The sequence below is a fragment of the Arachis duranensis genome, chromosome 6, assembly GCF_000817695.3.
Source record: "Arachis duranensis cultivar V14167 chromosome 6, aradu.V14167.gnm2.J7QH, whole genome shotgun sequence".
Taxonomy (NCBI): Eukaryota; Viridiplantae; Streptophyta; class Magnoliopsida; order Fabales; family Fabaceae; genus Arachis; species Arachis duranensis.
In genome coordinates, this window is record NC_029777.3 from 11,181,781 (window position 1) to 11,201,771 (window position 19,991).

The 19,991-nt window shown below is 31.3% G+C and overlaps 3 protein-coding genes across 5 annotated transcripts; 2 read left to right on the top strand and 1 right to left on the bottom strand.

The window, feature by feature from the left end:
* The first annotated feature begins 369 nt into the window (after positions 1–369).
* Positions 370–1,476, top strand: LOC107492796 (uncharacterized). Its single transcript, XM_016113852.1, has one exon. The coding sequence runs from the start codon at positions 370–372 to the stop codon at positions 1,474–1,476; it is 1,107 nt and encodes a 368-aa protein (XP_015969338.1).
* Positions 1,477–1,532: 56 nt separating this feature from the next.
* LOC127748429 (protein MAIN-LIKE 1-like) lies at positions 1,533–3,619 on the bottom strand. The gene is made up of 4 exons (XM_052262946.1): positions 3,548–3,619; positions 2,405–3,147; positions 2,220–2,307; positions 1,533–2,126 (listed from the first exon to the last, which is right to left on the bottom strand). The coding sequence occupies exons 1-4, from the start codon at positions 3,617–3,619 to the stop codon at positions 1,533–1,535; spliced, it is 1,497 nt and encodes a 498-aa protein (XP_052118906.1).
* Positions 3,620–14,555: 10,936 nt separating this feature from the next.
* LOC107492943 (guanylate kinase 2) lies at positions 14,556–18,110 on the top strand. Of its 3 annotated transcripts, none has more exons than XM_016114023.3 (11): positions 14,556–14,880; positions 15,410–15,446; positions 15,610–15,717; positions 15,804–15,877; positions 15,952–16,078; positions 16,212–16,574; positions 16,831–16,952; positions 17,045–17,180; positions 17,266–17,311; positions 17,395–17,503; positions 17,677–18,110. In XM_016114023.3, exons 2-11 carry the CDS (start codon positions 15,444–15,446, stop codon positions 17,792–17,794), a joined length of 1,206 nt encoding a protein of 401 aa, XP_015969509.1. In that variant the 5' UTR covers positions 14,556–14,880; positions 15,410–15,443; the 3' UTR covers positions 17,795–18,110. The 3 variants fall into 3 exon arrangements, with proteins under 3 accessions (XP_015969509.1, XP_015969511.1, XP_015969510.1); XM_016114024.3 differs by having other exon boundaries at positions 14,557–14,880; positions 17,398–17,503; XM_016114025.3 differs by lacking the exon at positions 15,804–15,877.
* Positions 18,111–19,991: the final 1,881 nt, after the last annotated feature.

The window sequence follows — 19,991 nt, forward strand, 5'->3', positions numbered from 1 at the left end:
CCAGGACGAATTACTATATAATTCGAATCAATATGATTCGAATTTCATTTGAACGTAATTCGAATCAATATGATTCGAATTACAAGGAACGCCAAAAATGTATGAAGTTCGAAACAACTTGTTTCGAATTACAACTATAGAATTCGAATTTAGTTAATTCGAATTACTAGGAGAAGCATTGTTTAGTAATTCGAATCAAGTTGATTCGAATTACTAGGTTTCGTTGTGACATTAGATAATTCGAAACATATAGATTCGAATTATATATATATAGTGCGAGCCAGGGCTATATATATAAGGTGTGAACTGTGCGAGCCAAGGCTGTATATATATGCTGTGAACTCATGTTGCTCTCAACAAAGAGGGGAGATGGCTAGTGAGGAGAGTTTCCTAGTTCTGGTACATTACAGAGGGTCGATTAAGAGAAAAACTCGGTCCGGCGTGAAGTTCACTGATAAGGATCCCCTATGTATTATCGTGACGCCGACAACCACCTACGATGCACTTGTTAGCTCTGTGCTGGAGAAGCTGGGTCTTGAAGGCGTTAAAAGGGTGAAGAAGTTTTTCTACCGCATTCCTACAGCGGTGCTCCATGACACCGTGAAGTTTGATTGTTTCACAATCGGTAGTGAGGAGGACTTGCAGGTTATGTTTCTTTCTCGTAGGCAGTTTCCCGAGGTAAGGACTCCGGAGCTATTGGCTAAGTTGGTTGATGTGGTATCTAGCTCGGGTGGTTCGAACCGGAATGCCAATACTATAGCCGCGGTTGCGGGCTCGAGCTCGAGACCTGCGGTTGCTTCATCCTCCGTTCCTGTGTCTGAGCCACCGATGCAGCCTGTTGCCTCCCCTTTGTTTGCCGTTGATTTGAGCGGCACTGTTGGAGACGAGGCTCGATATGCGGAACATGTTCCCACCGAAGTGCATTGTCCTACACCGACTGGTGTTGGTGAGGGTTTGTTTGATGACGCAGATGACGATGACGTCGAGCCGGATATGATTGCTGATGACAGCGGCGATGATCTTGGAACTACTGATCCGGGAAGGGCTACAGGTGGATCTAGTTCTGGCACACAGCAGTACCCACCTCATTTTTCATCGTTGGACATGGATGCCATGAGGCAGGTCGAAAATCCTTTGCAGGCCTCTGGATTTGGCGCCAGAGATATGGAAGGGTCTGCCGGTATGACGGAGTTCCAGGTTGGCCAACAATTTCAGGATAAAGATGAGGCGCTATTGAGTGTGAAGACTTACAGCATCCGCCAAGGGGTCCAGTACAAGGTCGTTGAGTCTGACTACCGCAGGTATGTGGGAAAGTGTTCTGAGTTTGGGAATGGGTGCACATGGTTGATTCGGTTGAGCCTCCCAAAATGCCACGGCCGCACACTTTGGGTTCAGGCCTACGTACAGGAGGGTATGGATGGCGAAGCAGAAGGCCGTTGCCGTGATATATGGGGACTGGGAGGAGTCGTACAATGAGCTCCCTAGGTGGGTTTTAGGAGTGCAGCTGACGATGCCTGGCACTGTAGCCGTCCTCAGGACTTGCCCTGTTCGAGTTGGGGGACAGGTTGACGATTCTCAGGTTTATTTTCATAGGCTGTTCTGGACTTTCCCCCCTTGTATCCAGGCATTCCGTCATTGCAAGCCTTTGGTGAGTATTGATGGCACCCATTTATATGGGAAGTATGGGGGAACACTGCTAGTCGCCATTGCACAAGACGGAAACTCGAACATCCTACCCGTGGCATTTGCACTAGTTGAGGGTGAGAATGCTGATACCACCATGTCAAGAACTCATGCGACGGACCAGGGTCGGGCACGATGTCAAACTGTAGAATATAATCAGCACGCTCCTGCCAGTAAAGATGCCAATCGGGGTACTGTGCCGGGAACCAACGGTCCCCTCCTCTCCCGTCCTTCAACATCAGGAAGTCGATGTTCAGGGCGGGAGACGGTATGGGCTGAACGCCGCCAAACTGAGGTAAAACTCTGTCAACCTGATGCCACTCGACAACCGCAAAATAAATAAGGGCCGTCCTGCATCGCCACAACATCGTATGCCGAGGCTCCAACACCTCAGGATGGACAACCTGGATGACGTCGACTGCGCTATAGGGCATCCATATGAACTGAAAAAACCAAAATCAAGTCGTTTGTACTTTCAGTTAAGTGATATAAAATGAAACAATGAGTTGAGAATGACAAAAGTTCTCCTTGCTTACCTGCCGAGGCTGTAACAAGTCGATCTGCATGCGAGCCATCTGTACCCGAGGTCCCTTGTTGCTAATCCCAGGGTTGTAACCAGACCATCTGCGTACAAGAAAACAGAAGAATATAACAGAAGAATATAGGGCATAATTACAAAATAATAACAAGGAGAATATCTACTACAAAACAATAACGGTACCTCGATGCAAGGGGCCAGCTGATCTCATCATACCCAGATGGTCTAAGTGTAGGAAACCGCCAGAAAATCCATGACTGTAATAACTGTAACGGGCCAGCTAACTTAACCACATGTCTGTTGGCGACTCGGCACATGCACCTGTACATCCATGCTAGTGCAGCCGACGCCCAACTATAGCGACCCATCTCCTCAAGCCGAGCAACATATGGTAGCCATCTGATGTGTATACGATTGCCGGACTTGTCGGCAAACAGCTGCGTACCCAATAACATCATGATATAGGCCCGGGCAAAGCGCCTAACTGTCTCCTCATCTGCCCCGTCTGGACACTCCCCGAATGTCTCCTGAAACCAGGTGCAGTTGACTGCGAATTTCTGCACCTGGTTCTCCGGCGGTAAAACACCGAGCAACTCCTGGAACCACTGCCAAGCAGGTCTCCCACCCTCAATGTAAATGTGGAAGTCCGTAAGGCAACCACTAACATAATCTCCGTCGACTGGCAACCCCAGCTGGTATGCGACGTCCTGAAGCGTGATAGTGCACTCTCCGAACGGCATGTGGAAGGTGTGCGTCTCAGGCCGCCACCTCTCGACAAATGCACTGACTAGGGGCTCGTCTAGTCGGAACCATCTGTCGTTCAGTCTCGCAAGATGGTAAAGTCCCGCCATCTGCAAGTACGAAACATACCTCTCATCAAGACGCATCCCCTGTTGCCGCCTAACACTGGATATGCAACGACGAGGCTGGCCATTACATAAAACGCATAATTAGAACAGACAATAAACCGCTAAAACAAAACCATTCACAAAAACCATTAACAAAAACCATCAACAATAAACCATTACCAAATACCATTAACAAAAACCATCAACAATAAACCACTAAAACAAAATCATTAACAAAAATCATCAACAAATACCACTACCCTACACTAATTTCCTAAACCACTATCCAAAAACCATTTACAATAAACTGCTAAAACAAAACCATTAACAAAAACCATTAACAAAAACCATCAACAAAAACCACTACCCTACACTACTTTCCTAAACCCCTATCCTAAACCACTAACAGTAACATAAACCATTCTAAAAACCCTTTAACAAATACCATTATCATAAACCGCTTTCATAAACCACTAACCTCGTCGTTGATAACACCGGCGATATGAGCTACTCCATCCAGACGATAAAGCCTTCCCGGATCGTCCCCCATCGACAGAAACAGCCGCTCTGGTCAAGCTCGTACTGAACGCTGGTCTTTTTCTCTGGGATTTGGTGGGGTTGGAGAATGAGAAAGTGATTCGAATGAACTAGGCTCGAACTCCTTTTATAGCCGATTCCCTTGTAATTCGAATCAACTTGATTCGAATTACTATGCAAGCCCGTTTTCACCTAATTCGAATCGAATTGATTCGAACTCCTCTCACATGCGCTTCTCCTAGTAATTCGAATTAACTAAATTCGAATTCTATAGTTGTAATTCGAAACAAGTTGTTTCGAACTTCATACGTTTTTGGCGTTCCTAGTAATTCGAATCATATTGATTCGAATTACGTTCAAATCAAATTCGAATCATATTGATTCGAATTATATAGTAATTCGTCCTGGTTGATTCACGTATTGATTTTTCATTTGGCTGATTTAGGTAAATTTGAGCTCCACTTGGCTCATTTCAGTTTTTTGCCCTAAATAATAATATATAAAAAATATAAAGTATGTAAAACAATGAGAGAAATAAAAAAGAAAAGAGTAAAGTATCGTTTTTATTTTTAATATTTGGGATAAGTTCCAAAGTTATACCTAACGTTTCAACCGTCCTATTTAAGTCTCTAACATTTTAAAATTGACTCAATGTTGTCCTGCTGTTAGGAATCCGTTAACAGAATTGACGGCGAGATAAAATTGAGACAATTTTGAAACGTTAGAGACTTAAATAAGACGAAAATATTGGGGACAAAAACGATACATAGAAATAAATTTTAATTTTATTTTTCAGTACTATCAATTTTTTACTGTATATAGATTAATTTTGTTAAATTTTATTTTTAATTTTATTTTTTAATAATATCAAATTTTTATGATAGATAATTATTTAATTATTTTTAAAATTTTATTTTTAATCACATTTTTTAAAGTGAATTTATTTTTTATTAAGAGTAAAATTAAATAATTGCAATAATTTTAATTTTTAATAAACTTGAAAAAAAATTATGATAATAATAATAACAACTAATTAAATTACGTCGTGTAATTATTATGATTCAGTATTTCGGTTGCTATATTGTATTGTAATGTTATAACTTACATACTTCTTGCAGTTGGTAAAAAATATTGAAGTGATAAATTTAATTCAACCGATAAAATATTGATCAAATTGTCAATTTTAAATTTAATAAAATATTATATAAATTAAATTTTATCTTATTTAACTATATAATATATGTAAAATGTGAGATAAAAATTTCAATAATTTTAATTTTTAATAAACTTTAATTTTTTCTTCAATAATTTCAAATTTTTTACGACAAATAATTATTAAATTTATTTTTTATTTTACTTAGAAAAAATAATGTAATTAAGAATAAAATTTAAAAATAATTGAATAATTATTCACTGCAAAAAATATGATATTATTGAAGAATAAAATTAAAAATAAAATTTAACTAAATTAAATATTAAAAAATTTTGATACATTAGAGATAAAAGGTACGATTTATATTTTATTATATATATTATTTTTTCGCAAGTTTATGTACTAGTCATTTTACAAATATTTCATGATGACTAAAAATCTTTAAGTATAAAATTATAAAAGAATAAATTATTTAAAACGAAAGTAATGTGATTAAGTGTAATTTACTTAGATATGATTAAAAAATAATTGAATACTATGTACAGTAAAAAATTGATATTTTTGAAGGATAAAATTAAAATTTACTTTTATGTATTATTTTTGTTCCCAATATTTTCGTTCTATTTAAGTTCCTAATGTTTCAAAATCGTCTCAATTTTGTCCCGCCGTCAATTCTGTTAACGGATCCCTAACGACAGAATAACATTGAGCCAAATTTGAAACATTATGAACTTAAATAGGACGATTGAAACGTTAGAGACAACTTTAAGACTTATCCCAATTTACTAAAAAAAATTTCATTTCTAAAACAAAATATTTAATTTTAATTATAATAAAAAATAACATATAATATATTTTAATTATAAAATTAATAATATATAATAAATAATTAACTTAAAATTTTGAACAAGAAAATTGAAATTAATAAATAAATTAATTAACAGTTTTTTAATATTAAAAAATATTCATCTCCACATATACATGAAGATGAATATCTTCTAATATTTTATTACCTCAAACTAGCGAATCAAAATGCAACTATTTAACAACAAAACAAAACAAAAAACAGAAGCTGCCCTAACCATGTCCTGTGCATTTTTGCAACTTGCAAGCAAGATAAGTCATTATCAAGTATGTATTTACATAAGTACCTGCATTTTATTGTCCGTAGAAAGATATATAAAATATTTGTGGGACATCGACGGTGCTCAGTGTTGGGGAAAAAAATAGTATTGAAATGTTTAGCTATTATTTATTTGTAACATATTTCATTTGAGTCATTAAATAGTACATACACATATATAATATTACATTACAATAAAATAACATTTTTGCAACGGTTACAAAATTTTTGAGACGGTTTTAACAGTCGTAAAATTCTTTTGTGACAGTTAAAAAATGTCACCAATTTAAATATCACTAATGGACTTAATAACGGTTTTGAAGAAATATTGATAAGACCATCGTTAAATTGTTTGTGATATTTTGAAAATATAAAACTGTTACCTTTTTTTTTCAAAATTAGAGGTGAGACTCGAACCCGCAACCAATATAAGGAGACTATACCATTTGAATTATAACTCGTTGACAAACTGTCACTAATTTATAATAGGGTTAAGTACGATTTTCGTTCCCTATTTTTTTTTTAGATATAAAATTATCCCTTAGGTTCGAGTTGATTTTAAAATCATTTAATAGCAACAACATTAAAATCACCAGCAACAACAATAAAATCAGCAATAATAAATAAAAAAAAAAACAATGAAGAACAAGAACAATGAATCAAAAGTTAAAATAATGAAGCCATCTCTTTTTTTTTTTTTCTTCAACAACAACGATAAACAAACAACAGAAATAGAAGCAACAGAAGCATAAGCAGAAGTAAAATTGAAAACAAAAGTAGAATTAAAAATGAAAGCAGAAGCAACAGAAGTAGAATCAGAAGCATCAAAATTAAAAACATCAAAAACAAAAACATAAGAAGTAGAAGAACAACGGATTAACAAAATATACAGAATCAAAAAATAGAATCAAAAGCATATCTGCTTCTTTTATTCTGCTTAATCACAACGCCAGCAACAACAATAATAAAATCAGAAGCACAACCAATGTAATAAACATAAAAACTAGAATCAGAAATACGAAGCTAAGATAAATGTGGTACTGTGCATTGCAGCAGATAAAAAAATCAGAACACAAAGAGATCAAAGATTAAATCAGAAGCAGGTGAAATTAGAAGCAGAAGAAATAATGAACAATAAAATCAGAATCAGAAGATCAAATCAGAAGTAGAAGAAATTATAAGCAAAAGTATAATGAATTAGAAATAGAATCGGAACCCTAGGGAGGAGGAGCGGCGAGGATGTGAAGCAGCGTCGATGACCAGAAACATCGGTAGCAATGGCGGAGCGCGATGGCAACGAGGCACCCCTCTTCTTCTCCCTTCCCTTTCCCCCCTTTGCGTCATTCCCTTCCCCCTTCCCCTTCTCATCCGTTTTCTTTTTTTTTTCCTTTTTCATTTTATATTTTTTTTAGTTAGGCGTAATTTAATAATAAAAATTAAAATTTTGGTAAAAAGAACTATTTTAAAACTAAGTTAAACTTTAGGGACGGTTTTATATACAAAAAAAGATTGTGAGCCAAAAAAAATTTGTAGTCTCTATCTTAGAGGCCAAAATCGTACTTAACCCTTTATAATATATATTAGGATGCTTTTTTATGCTATATTTAGTGACACTTTAGTAATAACGATTTGAAATCTTCACTAAATTATTAATTTATATGATAGTTTTTTTTATATTTACTGATAATTTTAAACAATCATAATCTCTCTAACATCAACTTTATCATTTTAAAAGGCTTAAAAGAGAACAATAGTCACATAAAAAAGAAAATTAGATTAGGATTTATACTCGTAAAAGAAAAAAATAAAAGGGACAACGCGAGAAATGGTGAACGACGAAAATGAACGGCAAACGCAAACTGCAGTGTGTCGAAGGTTGTGATGCTTCTCTTCTCATCTCCAACCACAGTGAATTAGAATTTTGGAAAAATAGGAAGTAAAGGAAACAGAGTGAGAGATATAAATAGTAGACTGTAGCACAATAATGACGCTAAAAAATTTATGTGTATAAGGTTTGTAATGTTACTTAATAGACACACTTAATTAAAATAAGAATCACAAAAATAAATGTAGCTATATATTTAATCTAGCGTAATGTTGTGAAAATAATTTAAAATTATTTTAATTTAAATTAATATTTATAATTATAAACCACTTTTATACTATTTTAAATTGATATTTTCCTCCCAATATATAAGTTTGGTTCGTGCATGGATGATACATTAATACTTGCAACTAAGTAATTAATTAAGTAATGATCGAGTAATAAGGAAATTTTATAGTGATGATTGACGAATTTCACACAAAATATTTTCTTTAAGGAAATTATTAATTAAATACTGCTGTTTCCAGCTTTTTAATTTTATTACCAAAACATTTAAAACAAAATTAGTTATCAAATTGATAATATTGAATAGCTAATTTATAAATAAAAATTCAAAAACTAATTGTTAAAATAAAATTACCTTTTAATTTTTGGTAAAAAAACCTTACTTTTTCTAAATTAGTCAAGCAATCAAGCTGGCCGACATAAAAAGAGATTATAGACTTTAATTTAATTTTCCTTTCCGCCATGCATGTGGGTCACTTGCTAACTTTTTTCTCGTGATTTACTCTAATGGTATACGATTCATTAAATTATGCTTTGAAAGAAAATCTTTAATTTAATTAATTTACTCAACTGGCCTTCTAATAATTTTTTTGGGAAGGATGAGGCGAAACAAAAAAACAAATCTATATCATGGGAATCATATCACACGAGAGACGACAAGACCTTTCAAATGATATGTTTGTATTAAGAAAATAATTAAATTACATTGGAGCTATAAAAATTAAAAATATTTATAAAGTTATCCTAGATCAGAGGAGCATAATATATGATACTAACAATTTCTTCTAATTACTTTATTTATGTATTCTCTCACATCACTTATTCGGTTATTCCAAAGGTGATTAGAGGAGTATTAATTAATTAATAAAATAAAGATGGATATGACTCTAAAAAAAGTAATATATCACACTAATTTACTAATTGATAATTGATAATACTTATTTTAAAATAGAGAAAATATGTTGATTGGACTTGAAATTTATTTTAATTTTTGAAAATACAACCCTAATATTACACTAAATTGTCTATTATTACACAAGAAAATCAACATATTTAATAAAAATAAATAGAGATTAACTAATAATATTAGTTCAAATATAAAATAAATATAAAATATATTAAATAATCTAAGCAACGAACATTTTTGTTATTATCATCACAAAACAAGAATCAAATTGAGGTTCAACTCGCTTCTCACACTTGTCAAGCGCTGCTTCACCATTTTAATTTGCATGGAATTTCTATTACCACAGGAAAACTACTAGGAATAAATACCCTTTCATTTTTTTTATTAAGTGGACAATGGTTTTTATAAATAATGTGAATAATAAATTTTAAAATTAGTCTAATAAATAAAAATATACTACACTTTTATAAAAATCACAAAAATCATAAGTAAAAAAAGGAAACAATTATATACAGTATATTATCTATTAATTCATTATTTACTGATACTTATAAAAAAAAGTAAAAATAATAAAAAAATAAAATAATATTTTTTGTTTTTATTTTCTATAAAACTTAAAAAACAAAAAATATTAAAAATAGAACACAAATAAAATGCATCTATATATTCTTATATTTCATATTTGCTAAAGTTTTACACCGTTTTCTCCAAGTTTTTGCTATTCAAAATATTAAATTGGGATAAGTATTGTTTTGGTCCTAATGTTGAGAGTCAGAATCAAAGTTGTTTCTAATGTTATTTTGGATTTAAAATCATCCTTAATCTATTTTTTGTATTAAAATCGTTCTTTTAATTTTTTTTGACAAAAATATCCTCCACTACCATCAACACCTTTACCTCCACTACAAAATAACATTAATAAAATCAACACAAATTCAACAAATTCTCAGAAATTCAACAAATCAACTCAAATTCAACCACCAAATCAACATACAACAACAATAAAATCAAAAAATAACAAATCAAAATCAGAAGCAGAGGTCGTCGCAGAAATAGAAACAGAGGCAGTTATAGAATCAGAAACAGAGGTAGTCATAGAATCAAAAACAGAAACTTAAGCAGAAGCAGATGCAGAAGAAGATGCAGATGCAGAAGTTGAAGAAGATGCAGAATCATCGGCGCTTGGCCACCCATCACTAACGGCGGCGACAGAGCGTGCGAGGACTGGCGACGCACGCCCCCTCGGATCCCTCTCTCTCCTCGGCCACCCATCACCAGCGGCGGCGACGAAGCGTGTTAGGACCGGCGACGCACTCCGCCCTCAAATCCCTCTCTCTCCTCGGCCACCCATCACCCGCAGATCGACGACGAAGCGTTCGCGGACCAGCTCAATCTCGGATTCCTCTCTCTCTCCTCTTCCCAGCGATGCACTCCACGGCGGCAGAAGCATGCATGAACGGTCCTCCCCTCCACCGACGCTCCCTCTCTCTTTCCCCTATTCTCTTCTCCCCAGTCCCTCTTCTTTCTTCTTTCTTCCGGCGACGGTGACAGCAGCTCCAAGTTTCGCTGGCGCCTTCCCCTTCCCCCTCTTTCTTTCCCTTTTCCCCTCTCCCTCCCCGTTCGTGTTTCCTTTCGTCCCTTCCCCCAAACGCATTCTTTTCTTTTTTTTAAAAAAAATTTTATATTTTTTATTAAAGTAGGGATATTTTCGGAATAAAATTAAAAATTTTATTAAAAAGGACAATTTTAATACGAAAAAATATGTTAAAGATAATTTTAAATCCAAAATTACGTTGAAACAGTTTCGATTCTGACCCTCAACGTTAGGGACCAAAACAATACTTATCCCTATTAAATTTCTATAGTTCAATAAAATTTGATCCCACCATAAAAGTGGATTTTTTATTTTAATAAAAAAAATTAATTATAACAATTACTAAGATAAATAATTTAAAAAATATTTACCAAAATAAATACTTCTCTCTTATCTTGTTTATATTGTAAACGAGATATAAACATATCTTGTTTACATTATAAATGAGATAAATATCTCTTTTACGGTGTATTTAAAAAAAATAAAAAAATAAAAAATATTAATATTATCAATAATCCAAATTTTTAGTATGCAATTAGTACATAAAAAGGATAAAATTGATATGTTTGATCAATTATTAAAGGTTGATGGGACAGTAGAATGGAATTAAAATAGTTATCTCTTACGTTATCTCCCACTATCTACGTGAGGGTAACCGTTTCAATTATCTTCCCACTATCCCATTAATCTCTCCTACCAATTGGTAAAACGATTATTTTTATTTTTCAAATTTAAATCAATTCAATTCGATCATAATTTAATTTAAAATTTTTTAAAATGGATATGTTTGATCAATTAATACTTAAAAAAGAATACATAAAAAATGTTAGTTTAAATTATGATCCAATTGGATTTATTTAAATTTGAAAAATAAAAATAACCATTTGCCATTTGCGAGAGAAATTGATGGGATAGTGGGAAGAGAACGTAGAGATAACCATTTCAATTTTCTTTCCACTATCTCTTCAACCTTTTTGAATACTAATTGATCAAATATATCCATTTTAATATCTTCTATCAATCTTTTTATGTATTAATTGTATGCTAAAAGTTTAGATTATTGATAATATTAATATTTTTTATTATTTTTAATTTTTTTAAAAAATACATATATCTCGTTATTTGTTTCATTATTTGTTTCAGTAATTATTATAATTAATTTATTTATTAAATCCATAAAAGTTGTAAATCCCTTATGGCCTTATTTTAATGACATGAGAAGAAAAAATATGTACAAAATTACTAATATGTCATTCAATTAATGTATTTATTTTGTGCACTGAAGATTTCTGGTATTATATGAACCGATATTGCTTGTACAGGTTACAACTGACTAATTTTTTTTTTCTTTTTTGTGTTGTAATTTAGAAGGATTCAAGATCTGAGCTACTAATGAAGAGATGTCCTAACTAGTGGTAAAAAAATAAATATATCCGTTTAAAGATGATAAAAAAATTTAGTTATTATTGGTTTTTATAATATGGAATTTTAACGAAGTTATCATAAAAGTGTGAGTTACAATATTTAAAAGAATTTTATGTGTTTGAAATTGTTTCACTTTAAAATTATATTAATATTTTAATATTGTATGTTAACAGGAGTGGAGCTTACTTGAAACAATGGTCTCAAATTTTTTATAAAAAAATTAGTAGTATTTTTTTAAAAAAATAAAAAAATAGTTCAGTTGACTCAAATAATTTACTATGACTTAAAATATTCAAGTTTAATTCTCATCTCTTGTTTTTATTGCACAATCATTTTTAATTTTAAACATTAAAAATATATTAGATTTAGACTGAATTGAGTGGGTCTTTGTTGGCTTTCGCAACACATCAAAATTAAAAGATAAAATCAAATTAAATAAAAAAGTTATCTAACAAAAAAAATCATCTAACAATTAAATCAAATAAAAAAAGTTATCTAATAAAAAAAGATAAAAATAAAAAGATCATCTAACAAAATAAAAGATAAAAATCACTATTATAAAAGCATGCTGTTAGCAGCTTCTTTATTCGGATTTCGCAACTCTTTATTCAACAAGTAACATTCCTTCTATTTTTTAGTTCAAATATAAAAAATTAGGTATTTTTTATTTATTTAATTTAATATTATTTTATATTTTATTGTTTATTTAATTTAATTTTTATATGATAAAAAATATTAGAATATCTAATAAGTATTGATATTATTGTATTTGTATAAATTGATAAAAGAATTCAATAAATATTATAAATTGCTGAAAAGTTTAGTTTTGATTCAATTATTGAAAATTTCAAGTCACTAAAAATTCAAAGAGTATCATTATAAACTATTTTATATTTTTTATCTGTAGAATTATTTATTTATTATCTTATTAGTAACAAACTTAAAGAATAATTATATTTATAAATTTTATTTTAATATAAATATTATTATTAAATTTTATTTTAATATAAATATTATGATTAAATTTTTATATTAAATTTTTTACCCCTCCAAAATTTTGTTTTAAATTTCGCCACTGTATGTTAATTTTTTGTTGTATTTTAGTTAGTAAATTATAAATTTTATCTTTAAAGTTAAATTATGTTATGTTACGTTTATTATTTTGTTTTGTTGGATTTTTCAATTATATTTATTATTTTATATAGGTTTAGATTTTTTAATATATCGAATATCCACTTCTCTCATAAGATTAATTAAAAAAAATATTTTTATTCTTAAAATTTATAATTTTATACCATGTGATTTTTTTTATCAATAATCAAAATTATTTAAAAAAATCTATAATCTAACTTTTTGCTTATACATTCTAAATAATTAGCTAAATATTTCTACAAAATCTCAGATAAAATACACAAATAAATTCTATTTTCTTTTAATAATAGTACTTTTAAAAACTATAAATATTATTAACATGATCCTTGAAATTACATTTACATCTTAATTTAGTCTTTAAAATTTAAATTTATTCAATTTAATCATAATTTTGGCATCACTGATTCACTATAGTCAATTTTTGTTATAAAATTATTTAACAGTGTGTTCAGATATAACCACAGCTACTTTGCTAAATTTTTTAATAATTATTTAATGTGACAATTAAAAGATTTTACCTTAATTTATTTTCTAAAAAGCCTTAAAAAAACCCTTAAAGTAAATTAAGATTAAAATTTTAAATGTTTCGTAAAGAGTAATTAAGATAAAAGTTTTAATTATCACTCCAAATAGTTATTGAAAAGTCTAATAAGATATCCGTCACTACATAGCACATGTGACAAAAACAAAATCAAAAACTAATATGAATTGTAAATACTAAATAAATAAAAAAATATTAAGACTAAATTATGACACAGGTATAACTTTAGGATTAATTTAAGTATTAACTCATTAAATAATACTTAGAATAAAGAGTTAGGATTTAATATTATGTTTGAAAACCATAAATTAGAACTAAAATTTTACTAAATTTCAGTATCTTTTAAAAAATAAAAATATATGAGTGTGTTTGGTTTGTGTTTTTATTTTTTGTTTTTATTTTCAACGTTTTTTGTTTAAAAAGTAAAAACACAGAGGTAACAACAGAAAGTCAAAAAATAAAATTTTATTATTTTTACCGTTTTCACTTTTTTCTTTACAAATTCATAAAATAGAAAATAAAAACAGAAAATAAAAACACAAATTAAACACACTCTAAAATTTGTAGAAACGAAATCTAAAACTTTAATAATATTTTTTTAAAAAATATTCTCATTTAAAATTTTAAATTCCAAATCTATCTCTAATTTTTCTATTTTAAACTAAACATTATTTTAAACCGAACACAATAACAAACCATAACTCAATTTAATATATTTTATAATAAATATAATACAAAAATTTAAGGGTCCAAAATTTAATTTAGTATTTAACTCTCACTCTCCATTTTGAGACGCAGCTTAAGTGAATCAAAGAAAATCTCGAAAAATATTTTCTCTTTTTTATTAAAAATGGAAAGATGAGAAAAGAAATGAGAAATTTCCAAAATGAATAAAGAAACAAAGAGGAAGAAGGTTCATAAGCACCGCACAAGAAAACGAAAGCAAAGCCAAGGGTCAAAGCAAAGGCGAAAGCCAAACCAAAAGGGTCCCTTCCCCCCTCTCTCCCACGAAGAAAAACTAAAGCCGCCCCCTTTCTTTCTCTCTCTCTCTCGCCCTACAAATATGAACAACCCTTCATCCCTCTCCTCTCATTCTTATTCCTTCCATTTTTTTTCCAACCTTGTTTTGATTTCATTACAACAACAACTACTCTGACCCCCAACACACACACACACACCCCCAACACAATAAAGCTAACTTCTTTTTAAGGTTTGGTTGGTTGTTCAACACGCCTACAAGCTGCTTGTTGTTTTGTTTCTGTTGCTAAGGTAATGATGCTCACATAAAATATCAACATTGGTGCTGGAATCTCTTTAAAGGTTTCGTCTTTCCTGCCATTGCGATCTGGGTTTTCTTCTGTTTGATCCACTTGTTCTGGTTGCGTGTGGTTTTGGCCTTCATTTACCTTTTCTCTATATACCTCGTTTTGAGAGAGAGAACAGAGGAAAAATGAAAACCCCCATGTTGGGTTTTGTTTTTGTTTAAAATTTCAGGTTCGGAGGTCTGAATTGTTTTTTTAATATGAAAAATAAATTAATTTTTCCCAAATTATGTTTAAGGATCAGGCTGATGGATTTATTGAATAAAAAACCAAGCTTGGTGAGTTATTGTTGCATCTCTAAATTCTGTTTTCCATAAATCTCATTGGGATCTTCTGGCTATCATTTTGATGTTTCATGTAATGGATTTTGCTCCTCTCTCTCTCTGTTATGAAAGTTTGCATCTTTGCATTTATTGATAGATCTCTTGGTTAGGTTGTGATATTGATCTATGTTTTTGGATTTACTTTTTGTTCAGGGTTTAATCCAGGATTTTGCAGTCTTATAACTCTATGGTAAGCTTCCCCATACTTCTGCTCTGATGTTTGATTGAGGATTGGAAGGGTTAGAAATGGTTTCAAATTTCAAGGATAATGCAGTAATATCATGATGTTCAAATGTGGATCAAAGTGGTTTTGCTTTGAATCTAAATCTCTCTTAAATTGTTTTGATCACTAGGGAGAAGCACCAGCATTCCTTGTTGATGACCTTCAGAATGAGCCTCTTAATGGCTTTGAATTGAAAAATGGAACTTGCAAAACTACAACTACAATTGGAAATAAAATGGTAAGACTATATACCATGCCATGTTATAAAGTAGCTAGACAATCTTCTGCGTACAACGAAAAAATGAGCCTCCATTTGTTTGACAGTATGTCATTGGTGGCGCTGATGATGGAACTTTGTCCATTGAAGTTCAAATTTTTGACCGTAGTCTTGGAGAATGGTCAGTTTAAGTTTCTTGGCTTCATAGCTGCTCCTCTCAAGCTTTTGGTGCTGAATATCCATTTTAAATTGCAGGATTCATCCCACCGTGCATGGCACCAAACCTCTGTCGAGCAAAGGCCACTCCGCGGTGTTTTTGAACGACCGAATACTAATTCTTAAGAAGGGTGCCAAGTCAGATGATCAAATATGGTTTTTGGAGGTTGGTGTTTTTGCAAACCGAAATCCTTAACTTGATATCAAACTATTACTAGTGTATGGAAAGTCTGAAACATTGCTAGATTTCTGTAGTCTCCTAATGGATGTTGAATTTTCCGTTTTCACATTATTGGTAGGTGGACACTCAATATGTTAGGCAGCAGCAAAAACAACTGGGGACTGAGGTTGTTGCTTGGAGTAAGGGAGTGATAGGTAATGCCGAGAAGCCGGTTGTTATCAGTGGACCTTCTGGGGTAGGCAAAGGAACACTGATATCAATGCTGATGAAGGAATTCCCATCCATGTTTGGTTTTTCGGTGAGCCACACCACTCGTGCACCAAGGGGCATGGAGAAAGATGGAGTCCATTACCATTTTACTGAGAAGAGTGTAATGGAGAAAGAGATTAAAGATGGAAAATTTCTTGAGTTTGCTTCTGTCCATGGTAATTTGTATGGGACCAGTGTTGAGGCTGTTGAAGTAGTAGCAGATGCTGGGAAAGTAAGTTCCTTCTGAATTATTATTATTATTATTAGGGAAAAGAAGCAGAGTTTCTATCAAATAGTACATTCTAGTTTATAATTATAATACCTTGGCATACTTAAAATCAATCCTTTGTCTTGTATTATGATAGTAATGAAATTACATTCTATTTAAGGCTTGACATGATAGTACTTCATCCTCCTAAGATTGCATTTCTTTGAATATCTTTTTTTTAGATTTCTCATTAGTGTCTTTTTCTCTCTCTTTAATTCAGAGATGTATTCTTGATATTGATGTTCAAGGCGCCAGATCCGTGAGGTCTAGTTCTCTTGAAGCTGTATTCATATTTGTTTGTCCCCCATCAATGGAAGAGCTGGAGAAGCGCCTTCGTGACAGGTGAATAATAATAAGCTACTTAGCATGCCCTCCTTTTAAAGTCCTCAAACCTCCCAAAATTCATAACTGAACCTCAATTGCTTTGAAACCAGAGGGACAGAGACAGAAGAACAAATCTTGAAGCGACTCCGAAATGCTGCAGCTGAGATCGAGCAAGGGAAATCATCAAACATATTTGATTTCATCTTATACAATGATAATCTTGAGGAGTGTTACGAAAAACTCAAGGTAACATACACAAACCTCTTGATTTTGTGAACTTCTAACCATGGACGTAGGCACGTAGCCTGATATAATGTATCCATTGGTACAGAAATTATTGGGACTTGGTGGTTGTGTTGCTGCTACACCTAAATCAGGTAAGAATCCATTCAGTAAATAAATGTGATGCTCAGTCTTAACTGCATGTACCCAAGTTGATTTGTTGAATCTTTCATTCCAGCAGCACTTGGAGAGTTCAATCTACCATTGGATCATTCGGTGTCAAAAATTGATGACAAGATTATCATAAACTGCATCTCTTCTGGACTGGAGAAGGAATCAAAGAATTTGTAAGCCCTCTAAACTCTCCATGCTAAAGTATCTATTACTCTCGAAATTTAGTACATCAACTATTCAATATAAATTATGTTAAGATTCACTGTGTCACGAATCTAACAAAATTCTAAGTTACAAAGATATTGAGGCAATAGCTTCATTACTAACTTCGCACTTGGCATAACAGAATCATGTTGGATGTCTCCGCGCTCAAAGGAGGCGCACCCGGACGGACAAGAGGATTGGATTTTCAGGCTATCGGCTCGTTTTCGGATGGTTTGATTGGGATGGAAAGGCTTAGCTAACATTCAATGAAACTTGGCCAAACTAACTTGGTTTTCTCCATTCATATATAACTTGAGGAAGATTGAACATGTGATTAGGCATTAGATTCATGTCTCAAACAAAAATATTTCTTTTATTTTTGTCGTCCTTTGATTGTTCTGGCTATTGCATTGATTTGAGAAGTGTTGGCAATCCCACAATGATTATTTCCTCCACAGCCAAATGAGATGGCTTGTGATTTTTGCCTCTCCAAATGGACAATATATGAAATTTGATTCATTTCATGAGTTAGCAAGACAAATTATGAACAATGAATGAAATCTTTTGTTTGCTTTAGGCAGTTGGTGTTTGACACGACATTGGATTTCAAGTCACACGTTTAACACAAACTTTGTTGTTTACATGTTTTATGCCTTATTTGTTGTCTATCTTATTTAGATTTTTTTTTATTTTTTTTTTAGAAAAAATGTTATTAGAACAACACATTTATCAAACTTAGTTAAAGCTTCTCAATATTGTACATGAATGGTGGAAAATGTTGATTAAGAACATGAATAGATGAAAAAACTAGCATTTCTCTATTCTTGTTATTTCCTTGTGGGGGGGTATTGAAAGAAAATAATGGGGCAAGTGGGTATGTCCGTTAAAGCAGTTATGAGAGGGTGAAACTGAAAGGGCAGTGTTGTCAACATCAAGAAGGGGCCATTTGGTCCTTCCACTTACATTTTGCCATACCACCCACCAATCCCATCTTCCATAGCTCTATTTACTCTTTTGGTAAGTTACTCTGTTAGTTTCCATTCCATTTTCAAAATCTTTTTAGGTTCTAGAGAGTTCAATTGGTCAAATAAGCAGGGGAGTAAAATAACAAATAAATTTTTGAGAGTTCATATTTCGGACAGACTAGCCTCTAAAAAGAGATAGCAGATTAGGATAAAAAGTCTTAATCCTTAGTTAAATTTCAACGTTTATTATTCTAAAAGACTTTATTAATTTAAACTAGGAGTCTTAATAAAGTCTTAATTTAAATTGAGATTTAACTTTTTAAATTAACTTGTCAACGTTTATTATTCTAAAAGATTTTATTAATATTTTTTAACTTACAGTTTGCCAACTTATATATTTTCTTGTAGCTTTCAATCAACGTGTAGAAGTGGCAATGAATGAGGGAATGAGTGGGGGAAGCTTCCTTTACCTTCTGTAGAACAATTATTTGGTACCCCTAAATATATTTAATATATAATTTGAATTTTTTATAATTATACATTTTTGTTTTAGTAATAATAAATTAAACATAAAATTAAATGTACATAATTATAAATGAGTTTAGCTAATGTATACCCTAAGGATACAAATTCAAATTACTAATAATAAAAAATTTTAAATAATTTATTTTAATAAATACACAACAAATATATAAAAATTTTAAATTTTAAATTTTTTTATATTAGCTAAATCCTTATAAAAAGGTCTGAATTATGTTTTAAATGGTGTTTTGGAGTATAGGATAATTTTTGTTAATGTGGGATTAGGGCAAGTTGGCGCTTGGCATATTCTTTTTCTTCCCTACCATTGATTTTTGGGAATGGGGGGGACCCTTGAATTGAAAGAGGGTCATGCCTCACATTCAGAGAGGATCAAGTTGGGTCACTCACTATTGCTACTACTGCTATGCCCTATGCCAATCACATGCTAAATCTTTAACGTCCTACTTGCACTTTAATTTCTCTTCAATTTCATCCCTATTTTTACTTTTTTTTTATTATAAAAATTTAGATAACTTGATAATATCATTCTATTAAAATCAGGAAATTTCTTTTTTGTGGGGGATTCTCTGAGTGGTTACATATGACCCATAAAAAAATTGCTCTTGTATTAATATCCAGAATTTGAACTTGTTTCTTTATCACTATATCTAATCACATTTTTTACTTTTACATTTATTTTTCTGTGTGTCTATTTTTAATTGTAAATACAATTCATTTTGGAAAAAAAATAAAGAACGAAGCCCTCATTAAAAATTATTTGTTATTAAACATAACAAGTAAGTGAATAAGTTTTATACTTTATTTTCTTTTATAATCTTATAAAAAAATATGGATAATTCAATTAGTAAATTATTCTTTTAAATGCGGAACTATTAATATTAAATATAACAAGAAAGTTAAGATTTATTTAATTAATAATAAAATTTTAAAATTATTATATAAAAATAAA